Source organism: Podarcis pityusensis (genome assembly GCF_964106645.2).
Source record: "Podarcis pityusensis genome assembly, chromosome: 15".
NCBI lineage: Eukaryota > Metazoa > Chordata > Lepidosauria > Squamata > Lacertidae > Podarcis > Podarcis pityusensis.
Window position 1 is genome coordinate 1329371 of NC_138040.1, and position 16552 is coordinate 1345922.

The 16552-nt window shown below is 52.9% G+C and overlaps 2 protein-coding genes across 7 annotated transcripts in view; both read right to left on the reverse strand.

Annotated features, from left to right (window-relative positions):
- SEZ6 (seizure related 6 homolog) overlaps window positions 1-16552 on the reverse strand; it is a 164213-nt gene that overhangs the window by 14448 nt on the left and 133213 nt on the right. The window lies entirely within an intron of this gene.
- The window catches only part of PHF12 (PHD finger protein 12), a 30813-nt gene continuing 18016 nt past the window's right edge, over window positions 3756-16552 (reverse strand). For 4 of the 6 annotated variants that reach the window (XM_080982814.1, XM_080982818.1, XM_080982817.1 and 1 more), the window contains 12 exons: window positions 14772-15168; window positions 14011-14131; window positions 13285-13417; window positions 12999-13163; window positions 12552-12713; window positions 10847-11657; window positions 10314-10442; window positions 9053-9199; window positions 7746-7844; window positions 7348-7430; window positions 7051-7189; window positions 3756-5787 (listed from right to left, as the gene is read on the reverse strand). In XM_080982814.1, coding sequence (XP_080838940.1) covers window positions 5414-5787; window positions 7051-7189; window positions 7348-7430; window positions 7746-7844; window positions 9053-9199; window positions 10314-10442; window positions 10847-11657; window positions 12552-12713; window positions 12999-13163; window positions 13285-13417; window positions 14011-14131; window positions 14772-15168 — 2760 coding nt within the window. In that variant the 3' untranslated portion in view covers window positions 3756-5413. The remainder of the gene's footprint in view (window positions 5788-7050; window positions 7190-7347; window positions 7431-7745; window positions 7845-9052; window positions 9200-10313; window positions 10443-10846; window positions 11658-12551; window positions 12714-12998; window positions 13164-13284; window positions 13418-14010; window positions 14132-14771; window positions 15169-16552) is intronic. The other 2 variants (XM_080982815.1, XM_080982816.1) reach the window with 2 other exon arrangements.

The window sequence follows — 16552 nt, forward strand, 5'->3', positions numbered from 1 at the left end:
CCTTTTCCACGCGGGGCTGCGGCTCCAGCAGCTGCATCGTGAACTTCCAAGAGCCTCACCTTTTAAAAAATAAAATAAAATAAAATAAAATATTTTTTAATTAATTTTTGAACACACATACCACAAAACTTCACATCTTATACAATCCTTTTGAACTTCCATCAGCACCTCTGACGATCCACCATTTTTACCATTTCTTCTGCATTTCTTAAATTCATATTGCCTTTAATTATCTTAACTAACAATCCTCCTCTTTATCCAATTTTGCAATAATTCAAATTATTCACCTCACAAAACTTATTGTAAACCTACAAACGTAATCTGATCATCACAATTACTTTTCAAATAGTCCGTAAATTTACACCAGTCTTCTGTGAATCTCCAAGAGCCTCACCTTAACACGTGGCTGTGCCTGGAGAGTCTTGTTCGTGCGTGATCAATGCATGCGCCCCCAGCATCTCTAGAAGGGGACGCCTGTCCCACGGATGGTACAGAGCTCAAGCCAGGCTTTGCGACCAACTTTGCTAAATCTTGAAGTTTCTACAAAGGTGCAGTTCTCTTGCAGACTCACTACTGAACAACTCGGGCCCTCCTGCCAATAGAAAAGCCTGGTCTCAAGTTGAAGAGTATTTGCTGCCGTTTCTACGGGGATATACACTCGGTATTTATCACTCCTGTTCTACAAAAATCTCCAAATGGGTCCAAGCATCAATGTCTAAAACTCCTGGTAGAGGACAAGGATCTAGAGATCTCTCTAAGGGTGGCCAAATTCTGTGCGACTGCCATAAAACTTTGGGAACAAGCTGTACTACCAAAATTATTAAGGTTTTAAACGGCAATTTTAGGTTATATTTTAATGATAAAGTTTTAATACATACTTTTAACTGCCGCTATATCTGAATTGTCTCTATTATACCCAGTTGCAATCCAATGTATTCCTGTTGTGTTTTATGATTTTTCTGATATTGTAAGTGAGCCGAAACTGGTCTGTGACCATAATAATAAAATTCAAAGTATTTGCTCTGTTTGCAGAAGGTCCCAGCTTCCATATCCAAACAAGGCTGGCAAAGGAAATGCACCCCCATCTGAAACCCTGCCGGTCAGTGTAGACAGTGCTGAGTTAGATGGAGCAATGGTTTAACATGGTATAAGGCAGTGTTCCTATTTAAGCTGGCCCTTTATTTCATGACTAGAAATCTTATTCTATTTTTTAGGGAAGTTGCCCTAGGAAGCTCAGTGGTGGGACACCTGCTTTGCATGCAGGAGGTGTCAGATTTGAAACCCTGGACCTGCAAGGATGCAAAGACACCCGACTCCTTAAAAATGGGAAACCCTGGAAGGCTGTCAGAGGTGGATTTAGGGAAGTACAACCAGTTTGCCCACCCTGGATGCTGAGCTGAGAGGACACCACAATGACAAACAACAGAAAGCAGGGGGTGGGGCAGCAAATTTTGGTGTTGCACATGGAAATTTAAAAGCACAAAGTCCGCCACTGAGGCTGCTGCCAGTCAGTATAGACCAGGGTTTCCCAAGCTTGGGTCTCCAGCTGTTTTTTGGGCTACAACTTCTATCATCCCTAATTAGCAGGACCAGTGGTCAGGGATGATGGGAATGAAGACCCAAGTCTGGAAAACCCTGGCGTTGACAGTGATGCACTAGATAAGACCAAGGATCTGACTTTGCATCAAGGCAAAGTCTCTAGCTCATGGGTAGGCAACCTAAGGCCTGGGGGCCGGATCTGGCCCAATCGCCTTCTAAATCCGGCCCGGGAATCAGTGTGTTTTTAAATGAGTAGAATGTGCCCTTTTATTTAAAATGCATCTCTGAGTTATTTGTGGGGCAAAGGAATTCATTTACCCCCCCCATAAGGTCTGAGAGACAGTGGACTGGCCCCCCTGCTGAAAAGGTTTGCTGACCCCTGGGACCCACCCAGCCAGCCTTTTCCCCTTCAGCATTTTATCTCAACAGCGGCAGACCCCACGGAGCTGTTCTGATCTGGCAAAGGCTCTTCGAAAAATGGACACGGAGGGAAACGGGTTGCAACTGGCTTTTAGAATCATAGTGCTGGAAGGGACCCCAAGGGTCATCCAACCCAACCTCCTGCAAGGCACCAGGAAGCTCCCAAAAGCTCTTTAGGCCAGCCACTACCAAGGATTCATAGGAAACAAAACACCAGGGGTCTAGGAATTCCGGGGGAAGCCTTGCTTTAAACCAGGTATGGAGAACAGTTGGCCCTTCAGATGCTGCTAAAATGTCTGTCAGCCCCAGCATTGCAAGCATGGCCAATGGCCAGAGGTGATGGGAGTTGTAGTTCAGCACCATTTGAAGGCCCACGGTTCCGCGCACCTGGCTTAAGCCAAGGCCCTGGGACCCTCAGGTTGCACCGGATGGCTTCCCAACTCCCATCATGCCTGGCTCTTGGGCATCCCTGACTCTAAGGCTCATGGGAGTTGGAGGCACCAGTCCCTGAAATCATTCCCCAAGGTCAAACAGAAATTGAAGTTGTGCAACTGGTTTTCCTCATTGCTCTGCCCTCCCCTCCCTCTCCTTTGTTTCACATCTTGTTGCCAACATTTAGATTAAGTTCTTGAGGACAGAAACTTGTCTTTCGCAAAAGAAAATTTGTTTGCAAAGTACACCATGCCTTTGTTGAGAAATTTTAAGTTAGCTTGCTTTTTCCACCTTTGATTTTATCAGTATTTTTAAAAGGGACATTGTGTGATCCAAGGTTAAACTTGATTAGAAGTTATGAATGATCGAAGCAGTATTATACATGCAGTCAATTATACAGTAATAGCGACTGAGGCTGGCTGCGGCAATCTAGACTCCCCTTAGATAAGCAGAGCATCTCAGCTCAACAGGGAATGCTGGAATTGAAGATGTTATTGGTGAGGGTGGAGGAAGTAAAGTTATTTAACTGATTTCCGCTGAAGAATGAACAGGTGGCTGGCCAAGAGGGGAAGTTCAGCTGACCAACAAATACAGGAACCTTCTGCAGAATTTGACCCCTGTTCTCAGCTGGTGGGCTTAAGAGGCAGTGATTCTCCAGGGCAGGATGGAGACTGTGGTCTCCCCAGGTTGCTGGATTAGACAAAATCATGGAGGAGGGCTTTCCATTGGGGCATCTTGGCCACTGTGAGAACAGGATGCTGGCCTAAATGGGCCATTGGCCTGATCCAGCAGGCTTCTTCTTCCAGGAGCGAATCCAGCGACATGTGGAGAGCAGCAGATGTTCCCCATCCCTGCTGGCAGCTTTGGGAAGGCCACAGACTGAACCAGCCACCTGCTCCATGAAAAGCATGAGTTCTTAGGGGGAAGATAGGAAGTGTCTGGTGCCCATGATGGTGAGAGATGGGCGAGGCAGGAAACTCAATGGTAGAGCCAATTCTTTCCAGTTTGGCCTCTATCCTCCATTTCTCCAGAGTTCTACAAGGGGCAAGATCAAGACTTAGGAGGGGGAAGCTGAGGGGAAGAACCACGCACCCCACTGGCTGGTTCAAAGGAAGGCAGCAGGCAGGTGGGGCAGGCCAGTGCCCCACAAGTCCTAATGCAATTCCAGGGGTTGGGTGATCCTTTGGATCACTTCCGACTCTCTTGTTCCACGACCGGCTGCCTCCGCTAGTGGGAGGGAGGAGAGAGACCTGGCTTCCCAGCGAAGGAGCCCGGCTCCATCTAGGAAGGGAACGTGGGCGATGACAAGAATGAGAGCAAAGGAATTCTTTTAAAAATAATTGGCACGGCTTGGCACAGCCCCATGATTTTTAAATAGTAGTATGTGAGTTTATTAATACAGACTTAATGCCATTGGAACAGTCATGAAATCTTTTCCGTTTTATACAAAAAAAAAAAAAAAAAAGGTTAAGAATTTTTTCCAGATCCAAAAAACCCCCCCAAGCATTAAAAACATTTTAAAGAACTCAGCAGATCTCACCTCCAGGATGGAGTGAGTCGAGGCCAACCGGCGGGAATAATTTTCTCTCCCCCCCCATAACCCCCCCAATATAGCCTCTGGGTGCCAGAGGTGCTGTTTTTGTTCCACAATGCCCTACAAGTATATACCCTGTTGTGGGGGGGGGAGGGAAGGGGCACCCTAAGTTGGCACCCTGTGCACAACCAGGAACGGGGAGACAGTCCTCAGATCCCACTTTTGGCTGAATCTTCACACGGTGAAGGAGAAGCGGTTGGCTTCCGTCTGACAGCGCAGGCGCAAAAGGAGACCCACCTTGTGACCCGGGGGTGGGGGGGGGAGGAAGGAAACCCCCCCCACAGGGACATTTGCCTACAGGAACCCCCAAAAGCCGACGGAACTTTTCTTGCTGATGGCAGGGAATTTCCAGAGACAGGCAGACAGCAACAAGTGCCATAGTTTTTGTTTTATATACAGAATACAGGAGAGAGGAAAAAAGTTTCCGTAAAGCCTAAAACATAGCAATTTACTTCTGTACATCAGAACTTAGCTGCGGGGGGGTGGGGGGGTGGGAGGGAAGTTTCTGGAACAAAAGGGAGGGGAAAAGGAGGCTTACGACAAAGAAACGCTTTGCTACAATTAAGACAACTGGAGGAAAAACGTCATAACCCACACGTACACAGCTTAAAAAACACAGTGGGGGGGGTGGCGGGGGGAGAGAAAAACGCTGTCAGTGGATGTATTTACACAGAACCCCAAATACTTCTCCATCATCTAAAAGGGGGGTGGGAACGAAACAGGGTGGGTGGCAGGAAATCGGAACTCGCTTCCTGCCACACACACAATACGCAGAATTGCAACTGCAGCAGGAAGGGGGAGAGAAGGGGGGGCACAGGAGGTTGGAAAGGGCGGGGGGAAGAAAATAAATCTTGCAGGACGATAGCGCACCTTTACATTAAATAAAACAATGATAATTGAATAGATTTTTGCTGTATGAAAACTGTATTTCTCTTTTTCTCTTTAATATAAAAACTATTGTCACTGGCACAAAATAGAACAGGTTTTTTTGGGATTATTTTACAACTGCAAAGGGGAGCAGGCTTGCCTGGGGGGCAATGTCAACGACCCCCTCCCCTCCCCTCCCGGCCCCCTCTTGCCGGCTCTGCCCCAGCACGGCCTCCCAACACGCTGCAGTTAATTCCTTTCCTTTTCTTTTTTTAAATGAAATGTATAGTACAAATATATGTGCAAATGCCCCTAAAAACTTGAGCAAACAATAATAATAATAATAATATTAATAATAAAAATTAAAAGTTCTTCATCTCATGCAAAGGGCGTCAACGGTCTGTGGCCCACGTTGAGGGTTGGGAATCCGGACAAGACATGGTTCGTGTACATCAAAGGGAATCCTGTGCACAATGTGTCTGCGAGAGAGTCTCTCGATCTTGGGAGGGAGGATTTATTGTTCCTTGTCCAACCCCTCCCTCCCTCGGTCCTTGCCTCCTCCTAGGGCACTGAATTTGAGCGCAGCACAGGGACCTGCTGGGCCTTTGGGGACAGCTTCTCCTCCAAGTCCCTCTCTTGTGCTAAGGCCGCGGCGGCATCTCCTCCCCTGGGCTGTTTGGTTGCAAACTCCGTGATGCTGAAGACGAACTGCAGGCAGCCCAGCTTGATGTAGCTGCCGTGGTGCAGGAGGGCCGTCCCCTCCCAGCCGGCCCCACTGCCCCCAATGAGGCTGGAGCTGCTGGCTTTGCAGTTGCAGGGCTTGGGGGACGGGCCCTGGGCCTGGGACCGCATCACCGCCGCCTCTTCGCTTGGGGGCTGCTCCTCCTCAGGGGGCGGCGGCTGCAGCTGCTGCTGCTTTCGGCTCTTGTGTCGCTCTGGAATACAGGAAGAGAGGCACAGTGGGCAAAGGCGGAAAGGGCCGTGCGAGTGATTGAAAACAAAACTGCCGGCACCATAATGCCATTGCACAAATACCATATTTTTTGCTCTATAAGATGCACCAGACCATAGGACGCACCTAGTTTTTGGAAGAGGAAAACAAACAAAAAATTCTGAATCCCAGAAGCCAGGACAGCAAGCGGGATCACTGCGCTGCGATCCCGCTGGCTGTCCTGGCTTCTGGCTTAGCCATGTGCAGCCTCTCCCCAGCAATAGGAGCCTTCATCTCCTGCCGGGGAGAGGCTGCGCGCGGCTAAGGCTCCCCTAAGAGCCGCGCTCCCTTTAAAGAGCATGTGGAGTGTGTGTGCGGCTCTTTAAAGGGAGTGCTGAGCAGAACCTCCTGCCTGCATTCGCTCCATAAGACACACACACATTTCCCCTTACTTTTTAGGAGGGGGAAAGTGGGTCTTATAGAGCGAAAAATACGGTATGTGGTGCCATCGCCTTGGGAATCCTGTGCACAATCCTGGGCGCCTTGCTTCAAAAAGGTGCTGAACCTCCCATCCCCATCACTCCTCAATACCGGATTGAACCATCCCTCTGGCTTCTGATTTTTAAGCAGAGCAATGTCTACACACTCACACCAGTGCAGCCATCTAAGGACTAGAATCAGGCTTCCTCAACCTCGGCCCTCCAGATGTTTTTGGCCTACAAGAGAGGACAGAGCTGTTCCACCAGGCCTTTGGCCAAGGCACAGCCTGACCCCCTCCTTTAGTTCTTCATCTCATGCAAAGGGCATCAACAGTCTGTGGCCCACGTTGAGGGTTGGGAATCCGGACAAGACATGGTTCGTGTACATCAAAGGGAATCCTGTGCACAATGTGTCTGCGAACTCTAGCCCAATGGTTGCCATTAATTTGATTTGAACTGATTTTATAATGCTGTATTATTTTACTGTTGTTAGCCACTCTGAGCCCGGCTTCGCTGGGGAGGGCAGGATATAAATAAAATTTTATTATTATGTATTATTAACTCCCATGGTCCCTAGCTAGCAGGACCAGTGGTTAGGGATGATGGGAACTGTAGTCTCGAAACATCTGGAGGGCCGAGGTTGAGGAAGCCTGGACTAGAAGCAATGCTTGTGTAAAACAGAGAGAGAAACGCATGCAGAGTGGGGCTCTCCTGCCTATGCAAGTTGCCCTTGTGTAGGATTCTGGTATTGCTTTGTCTCTGGTGCTCAGGAGAGGCTGCAAACTTACTGATCACGCTCTGTACTTTGGCAACCATGCTGCTGGCCGGGACGAGCGCCGTCTTCTCGGAGAAGTCGCAGGAATACAGGACATTGTCCACCGTTGTGCCGTGCTCGCTGTAGTTGAGCAGCTCATAGTGCTTGGTGTTCTGGGGCAGAGGGAAAGGGAGACAGAGTCACACCCTGGACGGGAAGCGTTGGTGGCAAGGATGCCCAGAAGGCCGCTTCCTCTCTTTCTCTCTCAGAAGCAGATCTACCTGCCTCCAAATCAAGCCACTCTCCCGGGCTGCAGCACTGCGCGACTCACCTCGTCGTAGAAGATGCAGGCGTGCTTGCCCGAGACGTAGTTGCAGTGACCGTAGTTTGTAAGGCACACGTCCATGTCAGCTCCTGCGCAAAGGAAGGAGGGAGGCAGAAATTCTCTTGAGCATCGGCGGCTCGGATGCAGCCAGACCTCCACCAAAAGCCACAGGAAGCAGGAAAGGACCACGGCAGAAGCTGAGATGAAAGCACACCCACTCCCAGAAGGCTCAGGGTTACCCCACCACCCCAGTTACTAGCTTCCGGTGAGAGCAGCTGCAGCAACTTGCAAGCGGACCCCGCTTCCCCAGCCAATTTGGCAGCCAGGAGGCTGCTGAGCACACACGTAGCTTCTCCCCTCCCTTGGTGGGAGGCGAGCTAGTCCCCCAGTGAGTTAGCCCTTGCCTGTCCCAATGTAGAGGGTCCTGTAGCACATGTTCACCGCACTGCCCATCCCCAGCAGAGGGTAGAAGACGGCTCGGGCCTGCACCTCCTTCCTCTGCCCTGGAAGACAGAAAGACGGAATTCATCGAATTGTAGAGTTGGAAGGGATCCCCCAAGGGATTCACAGCTAAAGAATCCCTGACAGGTGGTCTCAAGATCGAGCGCTGCCAAGAGCAGAGAAGCCCCCTGGATTTGAACACACCCATGACCCCCCAAAAAAAACCTCTCCACCAGCCATGTTCTTGCCATTTTTCATTTTGCTTTGAGGTCCATAACCAAAGGGGGAGGAGAGGCAGAGTGAAGGTTGTCATTTGCCTTCTCACTCCCCATCCCACCAAGCCGCATCTTTTGGCCAACGCTTCTTGAACAAAGCATCGCAGGGCCTGGGTCAGCACCTGAGCAGGCGTGTCACCGAAAGCGAGGCAGTGAGAAGGCATCTGTGCTCCCAATGCCAGTGGGAAGGAGGTCCCAGGTTCAAACTCTGGTCAAAGGGCATCGGGGGGGGGGGCAGAGACCTTGGGGAGCAGCTGCCAGGCAGAGTGGACAACAGAGGGCTAGATTATCTCCCCTTGGCTGAGAGGTGGGGTGGGCAAAGGGCTTTTCATCATAATGCAGATCTGCCCCATTATTCCAGGTGTTTTCTATTTGGGGGAGGGCTCAGTGGTCGGGCACCTGCTCAGGGTTCAACCCCTGACAGCATCTCCAGGAAGGACTGGCAATGTCCGCTCAGAAACTCTGGAGAGCCACTGCTGCCAGTGTGGACAATACTGAACTAGATGGACCAGCGACGTGATTCGGTATAAGGCTGCTTCCTGTGTTTCTATTTCAAACCTTTATTCAGAACCACGAGGACTAGAATCTTACTTTATTTTTAGGCTGTAGAAGGTCCCAGGGTTGTCCTGGGGGAGTTCCCTGCAGAAACCCTGAGAACCACTGCCAGTGAATGCGAACAAAACTGAGCGAAATGGACCAACCATCTAACTTCCTATGATCAGGCCAATGATGCTCCTGCGTTCTGCCAATGCCTAGAGGAAACTTTGGTGCCGCAGGAACAACTCGGGGCTTTCTTCCTCTGGTGCAGGCCCTTCCCAAGGAGCCTGCCTCTCCTACTGCTGGCGCAGACACTTGTTTGCCCTTCTGCATTTCAGCTATTGGGGAGTGTGTAGCAGAAAGGTGACTTATAATTTTAAGACTGTTGTACCCCCAAGAGCAGCGGAGAAGAGGAAGAGGAGGAGAGAGTGCCCGAGTCAACGTGGGCATGGGCCTACCTTCCGCATGATTTCCCCCAGGACTGGGCTGATGGGGACCAGCGTTGCCTGCAAAGGTCTGGACCCTGGAAGCAAACAGCTGATGTATTCTTTGCAAGGCCAGGAACTTGATCAGTTTCTCATCCAGCATGTTTATCTCAATCTCTGCTGACATAAAAGAAGAAGAGACGGTGCTGTTAAGGTGAGGTGCCTAAGGGAATCAATGAATTAAACCTTGCGGCATTGTCGGGAGCAAGATACCCTTTCTTATGGTGCTTTCCTGATAGGCCTAGGGCCACAGAGACACAATACAAGAAGACCTAGCATTTACCATGGGTCCAGCTGGGTCACGATCCTGCCTTCCAGGCCTGGGGGTGGGGGCAAGAGGCAGGCAGGCGATCTAAATGTTAGGATATAGTTCCATTCCACCTTAAAAGGGTACAGGCATGACGTTTGTGTATCACATGCCTGTTTACTCCCAGCACTGTCTGCTGGGAACTTCCGCTGTATGTTGCTTTTGCTATACTGCTGTTTTGCTGGAGACGAAGGGATGCAGACATGCTTTCCTTTGTTCCTGAACTATGCTGAATAAATGCTTACATCTGCCTCTGTCCGCCTCATCTGCTGTGTGGAGATTTACACACACTGCTAACAGAGGGTGCACGGGTCTGTAAGCGTATCAGAGGCTTGTGTCGCTAACTGACTGATGCTGTTCCATGGGAGACCAGTGATCGTCTGGAGCCAGCTGGGGGCCTGCCTGATGCCCTCGTCTCCCCAGCAGTATCCCAACACTAAATGCACCTCTGGCATCACCAAGCGGGTGCAGATGCCTTCATCAAGAGGGTGGCAAGGGGGGGGGCACAGCAGCTTGGTCAGAGAGAATCGAAAGGGCCACTCAGGAAGAAGAAGAGTCTGGATTTGATATCCCGCTTTATCACTACCCGGAGGAGTCTCAAAGCGGCTAACATTCTCCTTTCGCTTCCTCCCCCACAACAAACACTCTGTGAGGTGAGTGAGACTGAAAGACTTCAGAGAAGTGTGACTGGCCCAAGGTCACCCAGCAGCTGCATGTGGAGGAGCGGAGACGCGAACCCGGTTCCCCAGATTACGAGTCGACCGCTCTTAACCACTACACCACACTGGCAGGAGGATCACTGCTGAGTTAGGAGGCCCCCTGGGGACATCTGCGGATGTCGTCACCCCAAGACCAACAAGAGGAGCTCCCTGCCTGCTTGCCTCCCCCCTTCCTGGCACAGCAAGATGCCTTTGTGCAAGGACTCACCTCCGCTGCTGTCCATTAATGCTTTCAGGGAACTTGCGAGGTCCAGCGTGGCTGAAGAGTTGGGAGGGAGCAACGAGGGGGTGGTTAAGATACTTCCTATGGATAAGGTGCTCGGGCTGACCTTACCGTCTAGAGGGAGGAGCAAAAAGAACTGCTGGGTCAGGATTCACAGGCACCCCTCCCAACATACCTATATATACATTTATTTATATCGTGCAGAGTCAAAAAACATTGGCTTCAATGGTGGGTAGGATTTGTCAGAAAGCTGATGGAAGTTTTGCTTTTAGTCTATTATTTTAGCTTTTTGGAAGTTTTAAATTATTGTTGTTAAATTTTCTTATAATTTCAGCTTTTTATATTTCTGCAAACCGCAGTGAAGGTTTTCGGTTTTTAACCACCAGGCAGTGTATAAATTTTATGAATAAAAATAAATGAAAGTGGTGGCATCCCCCAGGACTCAGTCATTCCCGCTGCCCCTTTTAAGGCAGGGCTCCCAGAGACCCCCGGCTGCCCTGAAGCCCCCACACTCTCACCTGGAGGCGGTGCTGGTGAGCAAAAGCCATGAGCAGCTCCGATGGCAGAGACCCCGTCACCCACCGCTGCCGCCTGGGGAGGGGTGAGCGCCCGGGTGGCAGTGAGAGGAGAGTCCATCGCCCCCAGGTCCGAGGCCAGAAGAGGCCCAGCCTGCATCTGCACGTTCTTCCTCTGCAGTGTGCTGGCAGCTTCCAGGCTGGCGCAAGAGTTCGGGATGGAGGCCGGCATGCCTGCTGTTGGCACGGAGCCCCTGTGTGTGCACGAGATTGGCCCCACCGCGTTCTCTGTCTTCACAACAGCCCCCGCCACCATGTGATTGAGGAGCCCGCAGGCTACCGGTGGGGTGGCAGGCCGGGGCCATGGCTGCTGCCGCTGGGACAACCCCGGGAGGGCGCTGCTGCTCTGGCCACCAAGCCTTGGGGAGTCAGTCAAGTTGGCAGAAGCAGAGTCACCGTATAAATGCGGCCCGTTGATTTTCACCTCCGTGGGGGCGTTGGGGCCGTTGGACGTCGCGCTGCAGGGAGACACCTTCTTGGGCCTGTCCGTACACGAGGGGTAGTGGGCGTCCTCCTGCAGGGAAGACCCCAAGGAGTTCTGAGGGGCAATGCCAGGTGGGCAGGGCGCAGAATAGAGGGGAGGGAGGCTGGCTTTGTCCGCCACCTGGTAAGGGCCGGCCAGGGAACCGTCAGCTACGATCACCGGCTTGACGTCCACCTTGTCCGCCTGCTCAGAGTCCCAGAGCGAGGGCATCTGCTTGGCAGATAAGTGTCTCAATATGCTGCATTGCAGAGCGACGACGCTGCACAGCCACTGGAAGGAGAAAGGAATACGGAGTGAGACACTTAGGAGAGGAAGTCTGCAACAAGCGCAAGGCGAGATCCTGAAAAAGGACACCTGAATGGCCCTGCTGATATGGCTAGTGGCCCTTCCTAGTCCAACTTGATGCCCCAAAGGGAAACCCACAGGCAGGACCCGAGCATGAGAACAGCACTGTCCCTTCCGGCAACTTCCAGCATCCGCTATTCAGAAGCACTGTTACCTCCGACTCTCTGGAGGCAGAGCAGAGCCATTGTGGCTAGTAGCAATTGATAGCCTTCTTCTCCATAAGAACATCAGAATGGCCCTGCCAGGTCAGGCCAATGGCCCCTCTGAGTCAAGACCCTGTTCTCACAGCGGCTGGCAAGATGCCTGTAGCAAACGCACAAGCCTAAGGTCTAAGGCAGGCAAGGAAGATGAGCCAACGACCTCATGGGGAATCCTGGAACTGTCCTGCGTATTCCAAGCAGGCTGCTCGCATCCAGCAAAGTCCCCTCAGGCTTCTCTGTCTACTGGAAGGATGTCCAACCCACAGCTCCAGAGGGAAACAAAAGACCTTTGCCATGGGAAAAAGACTGAATCCGCAAGAGATCTGCACAGCATGGATGCGAGACGAGTTTCCCAAAGAGGTTATCTGCCCTGCTTCCAACCCAGATGCCAGCTTGGAGACATCTAAACAGGCAAGAGAGAATGCCTAACAGACCACCACAAGGTGCCTGATGGAGAGGTGCTCAGGGCTGCTCTCAGCAGAGCCAGGGCCAAGCGCAGCCAGCTGAGAGTCTGCTGGCCTCAGAAGGCAGCATCCCTCTATTTCGAAGCTGGGGGGGGGCCCTCCTTTGGCAGGAGTGCAGCCCCTCCTGGAGAGAGGCCTCCGCCCCAGGCCTTTACCTCTTGCTGCTCTGACTGGGTGGCTAAGTGCTCCGGGCTGCAAAGGTGCTTCAGCGAGGGCTCCTCAGGGACCCCGTTGCAGATGAGCTCCCCATCTCTGATCGCGGCAGGGGCCAGCAGCGAGGGCGGGATCCGATACTGGGACTTGATGGCATCAGGAACCTGAGGGAGGGCATCGGAGAGAGAGGAGGGGCAGTTAAATCTTCCCAGCCTTGCCTCTCGGTCAAGCCCGGTTAAAGAGCAAGCCGAGGCCTGCAAGCTTCAAGAGGAAAAGCCGCCTCTGCGCAGGCAAGGCTGCCACCTCCTGGTGGACTCACGCAAGGCAGCTTCACCAAGGAAAGAGCCTGGCGCCTGGAAGTCCGGAGGAGGCTCAGAGGCCAGGCCAGCCTCCCCTCAAGCCCTCTGCCTCTCATTCAGAGAGACAAACACAACCCCTTCCCCACTGACCTTCAGCCCCTTCCTCTTCATGGACTGCACCACGCGGCGGTTGGGGGGGTGCTTCTTGTGGACCCGGTTGAGGAAGTCCACCTTGACCACGTGCTGGGAGATGGTGTCCTGGAAGCGGTCAAACACTCGGCACCGGTTGCTCAGGGTCATGTTCTTCTGGTTCAGCTGGAAGAGGGGGGGGGGCGCTCATTACAATGCCCCCAGGTCACAGCAGCAGCAGCAGCAACATGGGAGCAAAGCAGGAGGGGAGAGACTCTGCAGGCCCCGGAGGGGAAGGCCAACTTACCACCACGTGCTCAATGTGGTTTGGACACATCCAGCGGCCCAGGGGCATGGCCGTGAGAGGGGGCTCCAGGCAGTCCATGTGGAAAAGCAGCGGGCAGTAGTCGCACTGGATGAGTGGGGCCACGCGGCAACTCCTGGAAGGGGGAGGGGAAAGCACCATCACTACACAGAGGAGCGAAGAGAAAGGGAAGTGGCGGACGACAACTTCCATCTGCCCCAACATCATGGCTGTGCTGGCTGGGGCTGATGGGGGGTTGTAGTCTAAAACCCCATCACAGCTCCAGGTGAGGGATGGCAGGTCTACTCTGACTGGGGTCAGCAGGTCCCCAGGGTCTTGGGCAGGAAGAGGTTATCTCCCGTTGCCCTTTAAACTGAAGATGAATGGGGAGGGGGACTGAGCCTGGGGTCTTCTGCATGCAAAGCAGGTGCCTGGCCCCCTGAGAAGCACTTCCCCTGAAGGAGGATGCGCCCATGATCCAAACCCATGACCTCCAAACGCCTTAAGTGGGAATCCTGCCACACCCTGCCCGCAGCTGGGGAAAGGGTCGGCGTTCCATGTGAGGCCCTGGGCATAGCCGGGCCAAGAGGGAGTGCAAGAAGTCCCACATGCCTCCCACGGTGCTGCCTAAGTGGAGACACGGCCTGCTCTGACTCCCATCTTGGCCAAGAAAGCTGGCACAGAATGCCATTACAGCCCCCTGCCCAGCCCTGCTCGCCACACCCATACCTGCTGCACGTGAAGCAGACTTTGACTGGCAGGGGGACCAACCCGTTGTGGTCCAGCTCATGCTGTGCTTTTTTGACGTTCTTCCCAGTCGTTTCCTCCTTTCTCCTCCTCTTACTAGTACCTGGGTGGGTGGGAGGCGGGAAGACAAATGGAAACGGCCCTGTTATTCCTCAAACGGCTAAGCCAGTGGTTTCTAAACCTTTGTTGCATCCCTGCCCCCTTGGTTCCATAAACTGATTCCCATTGCCCCACGCTACCCTACTAAAAATAATGACTCAGAACAGCCACTCAGCTAAGGAAGATTAACAAGTGACTGCACTTTTATTCAAAGTCCAATCAAAACTATTTGGTTTAATTAATTCAAAAAAACCTGATGAACTTGATCCAGTGATACTAGCTTTTCAACATCTCATTTACACCTCCATCAACCCCCTGCGGCCTGCTTGCCTCCTAAAGTCCCCATGCGCAAAACCCACCGCCTCTGGGAAAGACCTGCCCACTTTGGGAACCGCTGAGCCAAACTCCCAGTCATGGAAGGACATGAGTCTTGATAGGAAGAAGCCCTGCCCAAAGGGCTGATGTGCCCCAACCTGTGCTGGGCTACCCATGCAACCAGGCATGGAGTCGCAAGGAGTTTGCAATGGCAATGCCCACAAGCTAAGCCAAGCAGCCCAGGCTGGTCCAGCCTCTTCTGGAGTCTCTGGCTCCAGCTTCTCCCTTCTACTGGTGCCTGTGAAGAAGGGGTGGGGCCTGCTGCTCACCTGGAAGTGCGGTGGTGCAGGTCAGCTCGTTGGGCAGCTGGAACTGGGTGGGGTTCCTCTCCATGGCGGCGGCGATGAGCAGCTCAAAGGGCCGCTTCAGATGGGGCTGCCCGCCGTCTGCCTCTGCTGCGGTGGCAGAGTCATCGTCCACGTCGATGATGTCCTCATCCACGTCGTTCTGCTCCGAGTTGGGGGTCTCGGTGCTGGCGCTGGAGGTGGGCGTGCCGGGCCGGCTGGCCCTCCGCTCTAGGAGCCGGGTGTGGGAGAGGGTCCGGAGGACGCCGCCGCTCGCCCGGTCCAAGAAGTCCGCTGCGTCGCTGGTGGGGGACGTGGTCCTCTTCCCGGACTTCTCCACCAAGCCATTGACGTGGCCCAGCTCCTTCTTCTGCTCCCGCTTCTGCAAGGCACAAAGCAGGCAGGCAGTCTTAACTCAGCAGCCCCAGAGCAGCCGGAGGAAGGGGAAGCATCACCTTCACTGGACAGTCCCAAGCAGCGGTCAGTGGCCAAACAACGCCCCCCCGGACTCTCTTATCTGGTCCCTGCAACTTGCTTGGGGCCACACCCCAATCGCCTGCCTGGAGATGTGTCACTGAACTCTGATCATGCCTCTTGCTTGGATGGAGGACAGAGAGGGGTACTGTACAAAGGTAGGATTTATATTTAATCTTCCGCTCGCTTTTGCCCTTGGTCCTGCCCAGGACTGGAATCTGGTGCTGGGAAGGTTGTCTGGAAGGGAATGGGACCCCTCAGGCTGAAGAATGACATGTCTTTTATTGGCTTACAAAGTTGGGCCTACTCAGACTCGGGTCCACTGAAATTAACAGATGTGACTAACTCGGGCCTATTCTTCTCAGTGGGTCTCTCAGGAGCAGAACTTAGCTGAACGCAACCCATTATTTCTGCTTGTGTCGAACTGATTGGGGCGCCGTGTGGGGAGAAGCCTTGCAGGAATAAAACTACTTTGACTGCTTGAGATTTATTTTAATGGCTGCATTTATATGCCACTTTTCCCTCCAAGGAGCTCAAGGCAACGCACCCAGTTCTCCTCCTCATTTAACCCCCACAACAACCCTGTGAGATAGGTTAGGCTGAGAGTCAGTGACTGACTTCCAAGGCCACCTTGCTCCCTTGTCCTGACAAAAGGATTCAAGTCATTTAAAGGGGAAAGGGGTCCGTGCTATTCCTGCCTCAGCAGAATTCCCTGGAGTGGCACGGCCCTGCCGTTTGGTGAGTTGCAAGCCTGGCCATTCTGAGCTGCCTGCTCGGCTCAGCAGCTGACCCAGTGGGCCAAGGAATGAAAGGACAGCAGGCAGGGGTGCTAGGTCAAAAGTACCCGCCTAAATACGGGGAAGCAATGGGTGGCTACCTAGGCCCTGAGGAACACACAGCAAAAGAGCAAGCCTAAGAACCATAGGTCCTATCAGGTCAGGCTCTTTGCCCATCTAGCCTGGCATGGTCTCCTTTGACTGGCAGCAGCTCTCCTGGGCCTCAGGCAGAGGTCAGCAGCTGCTACTTTGGGGGATGGCGATTATGGGGCTGCCCAGATGTTGCAGCCCTCAGCTTCCTCCATCGCCAGCCATCATGGCCAATGCACAGGGAAGATGGGAGTTGGGAGTCCCACATTTGAAGGGCTGCGACAATCCCTGCGTTACCTGATGCTTTTAATGGGAGATGCCAGCGCTTCTGCCATGGGCCCTTCTGTCATGCATAAGAACATAAGAAGAGCCCCCTGCTGGATCAGGCCCATGGTGAACGTAGTCCAGCATCGTGTTCTCGCAGTG